The 13,564-nt window shown below is 40.8% G+C and overlaps 3 protein-coding genes across 3 annotated transcripts; 1 reads left to right on the forward strand and 2 right to left on the reverse strand.

Moving 5' to 3' along the window:
* The first annotated feature begins 285 nt into the window (after positions 1-285).
* LOC140010350 (SPX domain-containing protein 4-like) lies at positions 286-2,892 on the forward strand. The gene is made up of 3 exons (XM_072057033.1): positions 286-938; positions 1,800-1,965; positions 2,147-2,892. Exons 1-3 carry the CDS (start codon positions 648-650, stop codon positions 2,620-2,622), a joined length of 933 nt encoding a protein of 310 aa, XP_071913134.1. The 5' UTR covers positions 286-647; the 3' UTR covers positions 2,623-2,892.
* A 1,577-nt stretch (positions 2,893-4,469) lies between these two features.
* On the reverse strand, positions 4,470-8,665 carry LOC140010349 (phosphate transporter PHO1 homolog 9-like). Its single transcript, XM_072057032.1, has 13 exons — positions 7,907-8,665; positions 7,477-7,828; positions 7,254-7,302; positions 7,091-7,162; positions 6,867-6,996; positions 6,659-6,779; positions 6,281-6,533; positions 6,032-6,136; positions 5,891-5,935; positions 5,658-5,807; positions 5,291-5,569; positions 5,045-5,184; positions 4,470-4,885 (listed from the first exon to the last, which is right to left on the reverse strand). The coding sequence occupies exons 1-13, from the start codon at positions 8,499-8,501 to the stop codon at positions 4,774-4,776; spliced, it is 2,403 nt and encodes an 800-aa protein (XP_071913133.1). The 5' UTR covers positions 8,502-8,665; the 3' UTR covers positions 4,470-4,773.
* Positions 8,666-10,426: 1,761 nt separating this feature from the next.
* Positions 10,427-12,955, reverse strand: LOC113697934 (uncharacterized). The gene is made up of 2 exons (XM_072057034.1): positions 11,731-12,955; positions 10,427-10,845 (listed from the first exon to the last, which is right to left on the reverse strand). Exons 1-2 carry the CDS (start codon positions 12,775-12,777, stop codon positions 10,753-10,755), a joined length of 1,140 nt encoding a protein of 379 aa, XP_071913135.1. The 5' UTR covers positions 12,778-12,955; the 3' UTR covers positions 10,427-10,752.
* Between the last annotated feature and the right edge of the window lie 609 nt (positions 12,956-13,564).

A 13,564-nucleotide genomic window follows, 5' to 3' on the forward strand; every position in this document is an offset into this window, starting at 1 on the left:
GCACACACGGTGGGTGCATTGAACGCTAATACTGTGTTAAGGCAACTCGAGATTGAGAATTAAGGAGGCGCCGCGGGAGAGCGGAAGATTGATTATGCCATTTGGTATTCCTCGGCGAATAATTAGCCGAAAGGAGAGAACCTTGGTAAGCTCCAAAAAAAAAAAAAAAAGAGAACCTTGGTAAGCTCCAAAAAAAAAAAGAGGGAAAAAGAAAAAACATAATGCGCTGGCCCGTTGTCGTCGTACATCTTTTTATTGTTATACCTACGCGTAAATGCGAGTACGACAAGGAGAATAACGGGTAATGTGGATGTATGCTCCTGGGGAGGGGTGCTCTGTCATGTCATCAGTCTCTATCCTTGAAAGTCCGAAATTCGAAAATTGTTGCATCCTCGTCCTCATGTCATTGCCAAATGGTCCAATTCGCAGAAGAGAATAGCCTCCCCATCCCGTCGATGTTTATACCTCCTTCATAAAACCTGAGCGGTGCTAATAAGTAATAACCACTCTCTCTGTTACTCTTTTACTTAATATCCTGGCCCTGGGAAGTGGGGAATCTCATCCGAGTCATCCGTAATTCCCTGTTGGGCTCTCTTAAATTTGATTATCGTCCAAAATAAATACGTACCACTGCTTCTCCAAATTAGATGAAGTTTGGGAAAGAATTTAAGACCCATCTGGAGGAGACCTTGCCTGAATGGAGAGAAAAGTACTTGTGTTACAAGCCCTTGAAGAAGCTCCTCAAAAGTATCCCCACCCCGGATGCCGCCCCAGCACCCGCCCCCGCCCCGCTCCCTCCTGCTGACGGCGACAACTACCCTCCTCCAGCTCCCTTCCCGGAGCTCCAGGACTGGTTCGTCAGAATTCTCACCGAAGAGCTTGAAAAGTTCAACGATTTTTACATTGATAAAGAGGAAGACTTCATCATCCGCCTCCAGGTCTTATCCCTTTTCAATATGTGCTCCCTCTCTCTTACTCAATCGTCTTCTCGTTCTTTCTCTGTGTATTCTTGTATGTGCCTGAAAGATTAGGTTTTTGTTCTGCAATTAGTGGAAAATTTGTGTAGTTTGATCTCTCTCTCTCTCTCTCTCCCCCCCAAAATTGTTTGTCGTGCTTAATAATTTGGAGCTCTTGACTAATTCAAAGGTCGCGGAATATGGAATCCTAGACAATGCAAGTGGAATAGAATCTTTGCTTTTTCTTTTCCTAGTTGTTGTAACTTAGTTGGCTACTAAGCTCTTATATTTGTTAGGTGGATAGGATCACATGTGCCGTAGCGGATTTTGTCTTGTGAGTTATAGATAGTAGTTTGATACCAGCATTCATCTGTTCTTGTTATTGTAATTGCGCTCATGTTTGTTTTGGGGTTTTTGTTTGCTGCGAGTGAACTAAATGATTCATCCAACTAGGATGATGTCTCCCTGACTTAAGAGGCCTTTAAATAGACCGGGTAGGAGTAGTTGACTGTTCATCAATTAGCCAAACAAATCAGAGAAACCGACCTTAAATTAATTTCCTGACAATATCTATTACTAAATGCTCTCCTTTCTGTGTTGGCCCAAACAGCTATTGTCGAACTCGTTTTCTTTTCCTTTTAATTTCTTTAAAAGCCTTGGATTTTCAGGGGAATTCAAGTGCCAATATTCATCTTGATGATAATATATATTGAGCAGTTATGACAGAACTATATGGATATATCTTATCAGTATATGTGCACTATTACCTTTAAAAGGGTGGCAACCTGCTGAACTATCTTGTTCTGGTATTGTGCTAATACAAGTTAATTGGCAATATGACAGAAACTGAAGGAAAGAATTGAGCGGGTTAAGGATAGGGAGATCCAACATGGTGCTTCATATACAGACCGTGAATTTAGTGAGGAGATGATGGACATACGTAAGGACTTTGTTTCGATTCACGGGGAAATGGTTCTTCTGAAAAATTATAGCTCCCTAAATTTTGCAGGTAGGATGGTTGCAAAATCTCCTTGTTCTATAATTAGATATGCAATTATCAGTAAACCTTATTTCAGTAACTATAGGACCTCTTAAGATTAAAAGGTGTAAGAAGACATTGTCATGAATATCTTTATCATACTGTTGGAGAATGTGAATAACTTCTAAGGGAGTCCTCTGTGCGTGCTTAGGTCTTGTGAAGATTTTGAAGAAGTATGATAAACGAACTGGAGAATTGTTGCGTTTGCGTTTTACACAGCTTGCTTTCCATCAGCCTTTCTTTACAACTGAACCGCTCACTAGATTAGTACGGGAGTGCGAGGCAAATCTCGAACTTCTTTTCCCGTTGGAAGCAGAAGTTGTTGAATCTACTGTTGTTGCAGAAGATAAGAATGGAGGAACATCATTAAATACGTCTATGGACACAACGCTGCCACTTGGGAAAGAAACTGCAGATATTTATCGAAGCACGCTTGCAGCCATGAGGACTATTCAGGGCCTAAAAAAGGCAAGCTCTACCTACAACCCATTGTCATTGTCAGCTGTCTTTGGAAATCAGGATAATGACAGTACAGGTGATGTAACAGCAGAAAATTCTGCCGACTCTTTGTCCAACCTGCAGAATGTGGACGAGGTAAACAACGAAGTGGCCTCTTCTCCAAAATAGGTTTCAGTGTTCTGGTTGCTTTATATTGAATAAGTTTTGGAAGTTGATATTGAAGACGTGTAGGTTTTTGCTATGCAATTTTTTTTTTTTACTTTGTTATCAGTTTTTTGTAGTTCAAATGATCTATGTGCCTGTGTTATTATAATTGTGCAATAAGGTGCCAGCCAAATATTGTTAGTGGCAGAAATGTTGGGCATGAAATTGCTTAGTATCTTGGCTTTCTTTAGACTTGGAAAGGATTTGTGCAGAAAGTTTTCAAGTTTACCGTGAGCCCCTGTTCTGTTTATTTTTTTTCCTCTCAAGTAGGCAATCACTTGTTTAAATTATTTTAGATGCTGAGTTGCTGAAGATAAGCGATGGAGGTAAGTTGGAGCTTTCAGCAGCTGCATATGATGTTTGACTTTGTTTACAGAGAAACTAATCTGAACAGATTAAAGGGCACTCATATTGGTTGATGACTGCAATGGATTTACCATTGTTAATCATTTTAGATTTTTTTTTTTTTTTTTTGTATCTTCCCAGCCACAACTGTGAGGCATAGGATTTGAACCTTGAATCCAGCTGCAGGGAAGACTATAAAAGCCCTCTCCTGAATGCTAGACCAACCCTAGTGGTTCATTGTAGATTGCTTATTGGATATTTTTCTGACGTAAAAGCCGTTGCCTTAGAAGTATAGCCATCTGGAGATTCCTTTGCCATCTTTGACTTGGTATTGCATTTTGATGTGTTGCTGTTATCTGCCTCTGTTCATTTCTTCAAGACAAAACGGGGGTTATCCTCCCGCAAATTTACATTTATATGTATGTCTGTACAAACTACTAGCACTATACGTCCCTATGTGTACCTACTAAAAGAGAAAGCTGCAATGTAATACTTCCTTGTTATAGATCAGCGGATACAGGCAGTTGTGGTTAAGAAATGTAAAAAGATGAAAGAAGAGCATTTTTCTTGTGCTGTACTGCTCTGTATACAATCGCGTACTCTTGTGCCCACCATGGTGAAAAAAGGTGTGGTACTGACTTGAACGCCCTGTACTTCCGAACATTATTGTTCAAATGCTAGTTCTCCAACCTCTGAACAGTCAAAATACGGGCACATTACTACCGGTAATGAGCAAAGTTTAGAATAGTAATTTATGTGCGGCTGGAATATATTCAGTTTGGCCCGAGTAGGCTAGACTAGATAATGTACCATCATGCCTTGAGAAACACGGGTTATATATGCAGCTAGATGCAGTGCATGAAAAGTTGAAAACAACGAGCGCATCCATCTGCTTGCTCTCAGTTCTTCGGCCTCAGTCCTCAATTCACTTACCTTTTCCTGACAACTTTGTTAAATCTGATCATCCAATCACCACAGAAAGAATGCAACCTTTCCCCGAAGTTGGCAACTGAATTAATTGTAAGACACTGCCCTGATCTTTTGTCATCTGATTTTTCAGCTTGTAATTCTTCGGCCCCTAACCCAGCTTGCGTGCTAGTATTTGAACTAATCTACTGATCAACAAAAAAAGTATACCAGATTTAATGACGATGTGAAGATTCATGATTAGAATGAAATTCTTTGATCACCTCACCCCTGCCATTATTGAGGTCCCCAAAAAATGAAGAGCAATCCAGTTGAAACTGGTCCACCCAATTCAATTCAATGGTTCTAATTCACTCGTTAATCTGGTGGTGGTCTTCGTTCCGGACGAGAAATGAGTGAAAGAAAATGAAGGGTCTGATTTGCAAACGTGTTTTTGTTCCTCACAAGTTATTTTGCGTTTCTATTGTGAATTTGGAATGCTATATATTTCTTCAAATAATTTTTAATTTTTCAAATACAATATTATGTTACAGTAGAACTTACTAAAAATATCTCCAAAAAATTTAAAATTTTAAAAATAACACCCTGAAAGGGTACCTAATCGATGCATAACCTTTTAATTGTACAAGAATAGCAACACTTCGACTAAAATGTTAGCTAGCTGCTATTTGTGTGTGCATCTCTAGATATCAACATATGTTGTTGATTATGCCTTACCTGCATTCTGTGGGTGTGGGATGCTCATCAGCAAGAAAAAGAAGAAGTCGGGAAAATCAAACAAACTAAGGCAAAAAAAGATCAATTACATTACAGGAGAAGAGATCATTACTAATCTCTCTCACCTTAAAAGGTACAATGGGGTTGCCTATTTTTCTCTCCGTCGTGGTAAAAAGGCAGTGGTACCGACTTAAACGCCCTGTACTTCCCTACGTTATTCAAGTGCTCGTTTTCCAGCCTGCACAGTCAATATACAGCGACATAACCATCAAGATTAAGCAACTTAAGTATGCTGCTAAATTGCCGCCGTGCACCAAGATTACTTTTCTAGATTTCCTGGTCCTACAATTTGCATTTCTTACTGTAACGAGGACATGTAACATCTATAGCATCAGACCTGAAGAAGTTCCAGATGCCTCGCCGAAGGATTTCGAGACAGGCAACGACTGCAACTAAGGCTTTCCTGTGGAGGAATGGTGCTTCTTGCAAATCAAGAACCAGCTGCATCCACACAAGTCTTAACAGGATATTAATGACCTGCCATCAGGTGATCAGATTCCTTAGGTAAGGCCCCCAAAAAATATATATATATTCTTTTGGTTACTGGATTGACAAGAGCCGTTTAGTGAATGGCAGTACTTACCATGGCAGCAAAGTAAATCTTCTTGTTAGATATGAGGAGCTTATCTCTGAGCCAGGGGTTTTTGGAATTTCTTCGCAAGAGACCCCAATCCATTACAATGTCCCAGTACGCGCTGCCAATTGTAGTAACTCCAGAACTGGCAGCTGCCATAATCTTCCAAAAGGTACCTCTTCTGAGATCATAAATAGTCCTCATCACAACAGCAACAATTGTCGAGAAATACTTGAGCCCATTAAGCACTTGCACAGGATCGCCTTCCTCCAACCACCGACGCAGACACTATTTGTACAATAACATTTTTGTAGTGCATTTATTAGTTGTTTGAGTTACGGGTATCAGAATTTGACCGAAAATATAGCATAGGTACCTGAAGAAAGCGAGCCCAAAAAGGAACGACTGCTATAATGATGTAAAAGATTTGATAAACATGACTCTCCTGGCACCTGTTTGATCTCCTTTTGAAGTCTCCCCAACCATAGTAACAGACATAGAATTCCAGGCTCCTGAAAGCCTGAATCTGTGTTCACATAGCAGACAATCTGGGAATGAGTTAATGGGGTAGGTGGAACTCTTAAAAGTTACAGAGAGCATTTTTCGGACCTGGCTAGTGAGCTGATCGGCCAAGAAAAAGTCCGGGAGAGTAACCTACAAGATGCAACTCGGCACAACAACATCAGATGATTTTTTATCCGGATCAGTAGTTAGTATGTGCAGTTCTCCATTTGAAGGTTCCGCAGATACCTTGTAAAGAGGGGCACAGAGACAGCGCCATGAGCATTGAATAAGAAAGAAGCGGCTTGAGCGATATATGGTGTTGAAAGGACAAAAGAGTATAAAAAGCACTACCTGCAAGTTATGTTATTGTCAAACTACCTTTAACAAATGGTTAAAATCAAAAGCATTAAATTCCCTTGCTGTTTGGACAGTTGAAACTAGTCCCGTAGAAAATATCCTTAATAAAGCAAATATGATTGTCTCCAGTAGGCTTACAGTTACAAGGCCTAATGGCACCAATTCAGTGATTGTCCTGTAGCTTTTGGTTCCAGAGTCCATTTCCATATCCAGGTTTGAAAGCACAGCAGCCAAAGTGAGTACTGAAAGACCAGAAGCAAGGAGGAGGACTTCTCTATAACCAACGAATTCTTTGAATCCAAATATAAAGGGATAGTTAACTCGAAAACACCTCCAGAGATACATATTCACGGCAAATAGGACCATATGTAGGACGATGTAGCCAAACAAGCTGCAATGATGATGTCCTTCGTTATTAAATTGAATGTGATATATAAAATTCTCTCATGTCATTACTAACCAGAATGACACTAAAGAAGGAAAATGAAACAATATATTTTTCTAGCCAAATATCACCTGTAAAGTGGGAATATATTTTCCATGTATCGTCCTCGTTCCTTACTATTAAGAAGGTTTCTTGCATGGATGGAGACTATAATGGCTGCTACCAGCGAGATCGAGCAGCCAGAGAAGAGACCTGCATGGCAGATTGGTTCAGAAATTTGCAAGTCATGTAAATGTGCTCCAGGATGGTTGGTGAAAGATGACCGCTTACAAAGCTTACCCAAGAAAAATGTTACACTATGCCTCTCTCTGTAAGACTGTGGCCTTAAAAGTCTCATGCCTTCCCTGTGATTTCCGTTGGCGAAGTGCTTTATGATCGTAGCCTCCACTCTTTCTGTTAGTCTAGTAATCTGATGGAATCACAGAGAAAGACAGAGCAAAATGTTCATATATTTTGCGTAATTTTGCTGAACTAAATGAACGTGTTATGAATCAGATTAAAACCTCATCAGAGTTCCCTAGATAAGAATTGTCAACCATTTCTAGATAAGTTTTTGATGCACTCCTTGATGTGATCTGCTTGATCACAAATCAGCTAAATTTTAAGATTCTGGAAATCAGAAGGAGACTTTGAATCTTGAGTTGACTGAAAACTTGCAATTTATACCTTGTCATACTTCTTCATGATCTTAGAGAGAGCCAATAAATTCAAGAAGCTGGCACAAGAAGGAAGAGGTAGTCACACTACTAAATTCTGCATAAGCCTCTATTTATTTATTTATTTCATGAAACGTTGATGAAGAAAAGAAGAAGAAGAAGAAGAAAAGTTGATGAATGTCTAGCTAAACAACAGCAGATGAAGAAGAGAAGCTATTATCTTTTATTGGTACCAGTAACTTTTAAGGAGTCGAAGCTTTTGATGGAATTGAACAAATGCCTGTTTGATTTTGTCCTCTGCTTTCTTTAACTCCTCCTTGCTGAATGACAGATCGGATTTTGAGCTCACAAAGACGTTTTTCAAAGTTGAGACAGGAGTTTCTGGTTCAACATTGACCCTTACATGATCCAAGACTTCTAATTCAGGAAACGCGAATCCCTCAGCAACATTTAAATTGCTTTTGTCTCGCATCCTCTGATGATTGCTCTTTGATTCCCTGCCACCTGTTCTCATTTGATCCTCAGAAATCCCTTCACTGCCCATCTCAACTTCTTGAATTGCATCCATATGAGACATTGCTACAACTTTGTGAAAAGACCAACATCAGCTCCTACAGGATAACAGAAGCAGGTAGTGTGGACTATCCTGATAATATTATTTACCTTGTTTGCCAACATTATTCGAATGAACAACCGAATCTGGTGGTGGGGCTCTACCATTTGTACTCTTGTAGGCACCATTCAGTTGCATCAATGGATTATCAACCTTGATTCTCAGAGCAATGAGAGCATCCATCTGCTTACTCAATTCATCTGCCTCAGACTTCACTTCATTTAACTTGGCCTTGTAGAATTTGAGTACTTTGTTGAACTCGTCATCCAACCTCCTGAAGAATACGAGCTCATATTCTCCCCCTTCTTCAGAAGACATTAAGAACATGGTTTGGTAGCTCCCTTCTGAGTCATGGTCTTCTGGTTGTTGAGCTGCACTGACTAGTATTACCTCATCCTCGTTATTCTTTCCAAGGGAACTTCGCAGACTGTTGTGATAACTGGTCAGGCCACTGAAGGCTCTATACAGGGAGAGCCTTCTCTTTAAGGTACCTTTTGGGGTCATCAAGTCTGATGCTGATGTTGATGCATTTCTGTGTCTGAAATTCCAGACATCTTTCAGCAACTTCTTGAGAAAATTGTAGTCCATATAGGCTTGCTGCCATTCCTGCACCATCTGGGAAACAAACTCCTTTCCAAACTTCATCTTTTACCTATTGAGTTAGGGAAGGCACCGTCTTTTGTTTGTGGGATGGCTATGCAAATTTTTCTCTAAAGAAAATGAGGAAAAGTTTTAATGCATTGTTTTTTGTTTTTCCGGACGGCTTTGCAAATGCAGGTACATGAGAGAGAGCGACAGTGTGATTGCCTTGACAAGATTGTACATCATCAGTCCTCTTTATTCTTAGTTGGCGTTTTCTCTTTGTCTTTGCCTCTCGTTGTCTCTAGTGATTAATCATTACTATTTCATTTGATCAACCAACAGCGAATTGGTCTGCTCTTTATTAATCATTTCAGGGTTATCAAAGTTGTTAGACGCATTCTTTCAAAGAAGAAATCTTTCTGACGCCATTTGTGCCAAAAACAACAACTACTACTCAATTAGACAGTATGGTAGTAGTAATATTAGTACGCAACCGTACAACATGCATGACGAGTTCATGCACGCCTCAATCTGGCAAAATAGTAGCACGACGTCGTGATGCAACATTTCTCCAAACATGGAGGAGTCAGGTCCCTCCTTTGACTGTAAGTTGAGGATGTTTGCGTTTTCAGTTTAGGATTTTCTTAAATTTTTCATCTGCAAATATTTGAAGTGAGTGTTTAGTTCCTTACGAATCTCTCAATAAAGATCTACTCCTCTCGTTAATTTAGAATAGAAGTAGAATAAAACTATTGCGTCGACTAACCCAAAAAAAAAAAAAAAAACCCCACCAAAGGAATTGTTTTTCTCTATTTGTGAGTCACTAACGTTTAGCACTTGGGACAAATTCATCTGTTCAAAAACAGCCCTTTCTCAACATTTGGATTAAACAAGGTATCTAACTCATTCCACGGCCACCTAATCCAAAATTAGGAGCAACAGCTGTGTGGGTAACACTAGAATTGAAATGACCGGCGAAGAAGAAAAAGAAACCGTAAAATAGCTCCAACGTACTTACTTCCTACTTAATCACCTTCCTTGGTTGAATAGGCCCTCAGACGTTTCCATGGAATTCAATTTGTTGCTAACCCACTCCTGCCTGCTCTCTGATAATTTGGTAAACCTGCCGCTGGATTTAAGCTTCGGACTACTCAATAAATTAATTGAAAATTCAGGGTCCCATGAAACGCTTAGTACTCGTATCTTATCGCACTTAACAACAGAATACATACTACTTTCTTCATTGGCATGTCGGAATTCTTATTGCAACTTTTCCTATTATTAGTGGGCGATCGACTCATTTGGGAGTTTGATTGGAAAAGACAATTTACCTGTATTGTTGTGTTTAGCTGGTGCCCTGTTGATGCAATGGTTGCTAGTAGATTTTTGGGTTTTAAAGAATTCCCAAGCAATCAACCACCATCCTTCATTTTGACCTTGCTCTGAATCTTGCTGTTACTATAGTTGGATTCATCGTTGGTATGGTTGCTGTCGGAATTTATCCACTCTTTTCTTCCCGTTCCCTTGTAGAAGAGGGATCGTAGATTTTTATACATATCATTCCATTTTTGTTTTCCTCATTCTGAGGTTTGAGCACAATGAAATTGATGATTATGCTGCCAAAATTCAAATGATGCTAAAAGTCCCGCAGAAAATAAATCTAGAATGAAATAATTGCCATACAAGAGTTATATTGACGTCCAGGACAAAATGAACTAGAATGAGCGGGCCTTGTATGATTACTCTTTCTTTCCCTTGCTCACCTTGTACTTTTATGTGCAATCTATTCTTTTACAGCAAGGGAATGAGTATGATCGTTCAAGTACATGCCATTGTCGAGATTATTCAATAGCCAAAAGTGTATCTTAAAAATACTATTACACAGACGTTGCAAGAACATGGCATTTTTGCTCTTGCTTAATTCCCGAGATGGAAGAATTCCAGAATCAAACCATTACGCGAAACTTTAAGGCCACAAAAGCAAGTCATGGAGACCAAAGCCAATAATTTTCAACTTTGACATGAAAAGCAACTTAGCTGCACTTAATCAGACAAGGGGAATATCCACAACACCTTCCCAGGTACTTGGGATTTCACTTATCAGCTTACAATCAAAAGCAAAAGGCTGACGATCTCACACACAATTAACTTGAGTCTGCATAGCTCTAGTCTATTTATTTCTTCTCAAAGATACTGCAACAATATATGCTTAAAACACGCGAACACTGAAGGGAAGCATGCCAACCCCTTATTCAGTAATAGTGGAGGATTGAAATAACATGAACCCCTAACAGACCACCACTTGCCAGTTTGCTCACTCATCATCATAGTCTTTGCGGTGGTGATGGTGGTGGTGATGCTTGTAGCGATGTTTCTTTTCCTCATCATCATCAGAGCCCTCGCCGCCCTGCCAATGTAAAAGCATGACATTGTAAATCAAACCAATCGTAACAGGTACATAAAAAATATATATATATCACGATACATAATTCCCCCCCAAGTCTTCTTGAGTATAAAATATACTTGAAAAGAACATCATCAGTGTAATGGTGACAATAACATCTGCAGCATGATGTACATGCTGATTCCCCTGCAACGGACTAGTTACGGCAAAACAAAACAGAGACATCATTGAGCTACTGTCCTTTGATCTCAAAATAATTCAATCATCTTCTAAGTTTTCTCTGTTGTTATACGGTTTATCCTTTCATCCCTTCGTTCTCATGTTTTTTATGTGCATGCATGGATATCCGTAAGTGCAAAAAATCACTCTTATTTCACGGTGATGCTTAAACAACGTATGATAGATCTATACAAACGTCAAATGCATCTCAGTGCTCAATCAATACGGAAATTCACATGAAACAAGGACACTGGTTTACACAAATTCCCAATCTTAAACACTAATAAACCAAGCAGGATAAGAAACAGAACCACTCCAATGCCCCTATTCAATGATAAATTAGTTCTGCCGCCAATAAACCACAAAAAAACAGGGATAAATATGTTACCCCCCGACTAACTTTAACGGCAGTAGTTTCTTGCCATGCACAAAAGCTGTAATCTATAAGGCAGTGCGTACTAAAATGAAGAGAGTACCCAAAAAAAATTTCAAAGCACTAGCCAAGTGAAGTAGGAGTATATATGACAGCCATAATCATAATTTGAGAACAAATTTCAAAAGGGAGACACAATAAATCCGAATGACAGAATAATGGGCAAAGAAAACTGCGGGAAAACAAAGGCAAGAAAAAAGAAGAAAAACTAGAGCAAAAGTTGGGAATGGCTTTACATATTTCTTGCGGCCATAGCCTTCGTCGTCGTCATCACGGCTCCCATAGCTGGGCTTCCTGTACTCCCCTTCCTCAGACCTTCCATAGCTGGGCTTCCTGTATTCCTCTTCCTCAGACCTTCCATAGCTGGGCCTCTCATAGCTTGATCCTCCATACCTACCCTCACTCTCCTGACTCTCGTAACTCGGCCTCTCAGGTTTCCTTCCAAATCCTCCATACCCACCACTCTCCTCCTCGCCATAGCTCGTCTTCCTCGCATACCCGGATCCATACTCCGATGTGGGCTCCTCATACCCGCTCTTCCGGCCGTATCCGGATCCGTATTCGGAAGTTGGCTTCTCATAACCACCGGATCCTAATCCGGAAGTTGGCCTCTCGTAACCACCGGATCCATATTCGGAAGTTGGCCTCTGGTATCCACCGGATCCATATTCGGAACTTGGTCTCTGGTATCCACCAGATCCATATTCCGAGCTAGGCCTCTCATACTCCGGTTTCCGGCCGTACCCGGATCCGTACTCCGAGGTAGGCCTCTCGTATTCGGAGCCGGGCCTCTGGTACCCAGATCCATATTCAGAACTAGGTGGCTTCGTGCGACCGTATCCCTCGGATCCGAAACCGCCGCCTCCGTACTCGCTCTCTCCACCATAGCCACCGGCTCCGGGACGGTTCACGCCAGGCTGGAAGGCGTAGTTGGGCTGAGGGTTGTCATGCCCATAGCCCCCAACATCCCCAGATGGGGCCCCGTAGGAAGGTGGAGGGGGACCGGGGCGGCCGGGGCGGGGCTTGGGGCGAACATAACTTTTGTACTCATTTTCGAGGGCCTCGTCACCGTAAGCGGAGGGCTCAGCATAGGAGGAGTACTGGGGACGGTCGTAATCGAAGGACTCGGAGGTTGATGAGGAGCTGCGGTAGCAGGTTTCCTCGGAGGGAGGAAGTGGGCGGCCGTAAGTCAGAGACATGTCGTATCCACCACTGTATGGGGTGGGATCGTACTCATCAAAGTCCTCGACGTCATCGCTGTGATCTTTTCGGAAGTAAGACATGGTTTGTTGGTTGGTCCCTTTGCTGAAGAAGAATGCAAACTGGTGATTTTGATCTTGATTATCCGGTGATCAACCTTCCTCTCTTCCCTTCCTCCAATATATACTACATGTGAAGGGTAGAAGACGGAGGAGAGATTCTCGCCTTGTACGGTGTCGTTTTAGATGGGCTAAAATGCCTAAAATTACTTCGATAGCGCCACGTGCCTGCTGATTTACTATGATTTTCCGTATATGGCCCTTAATGACCAATTTACCCATGTCGACAACAAGATTCCATTCCTGCCCTCCTCTCAACCTGACAACTTTTCTCCATTCTCGATTGATTTTTCCCCTGCTTTTTTGTCTCAGCCGTTGATATGCTCCCAGTTCCCCGTATGCATGCCAAGTAGCAGAGTCGGCCCACCAGTATCTACTTCCACCATTATCGACCTTGTAGCTAGGCGTGAGTAATTACAGTAATTACTGAGTTATCGATCGAAATCGATTTGAATTTGATAATCCATAAATCGGTGATATCGAATTAGTAAGAATCGAATTAGGATCGAAAATGATATTGAAGTTTTTGAATTTGAATTTGAATTCGAATTTATTAAATTCGAATTTATTTCGGTAAAACGGTAAAATATTACCGTTTTCAAATTCGAAATTCCGAATAAAGTAAAATAGGAAATAATATGTCCGGATGCATGTTCCAATTTTAGTACCCTAATTAGTACACTTTCTAATTTCTTCTGCTCTTCTCTTCCTCTTATTTTTTTGCGCCGCCGCCCACTGAAATATAAAGCTT

This window comes from Coffea arabica, chromosome 7c (genome assembly GCF_036785885.1).
Source record: "Coffea arabica cultivar ET-39 chromosome 7c, Coffea Arabica ET-39 HiFi, whole genome shotgun sequence".
Classification (NCBI taxonomy): domain Eukaryota; kingdom Viridiplantae; phylum Streptophyta; class Magnoliopsida; order Gentianales; family Rubiaceae; genus Coffea; species Coffea arabica.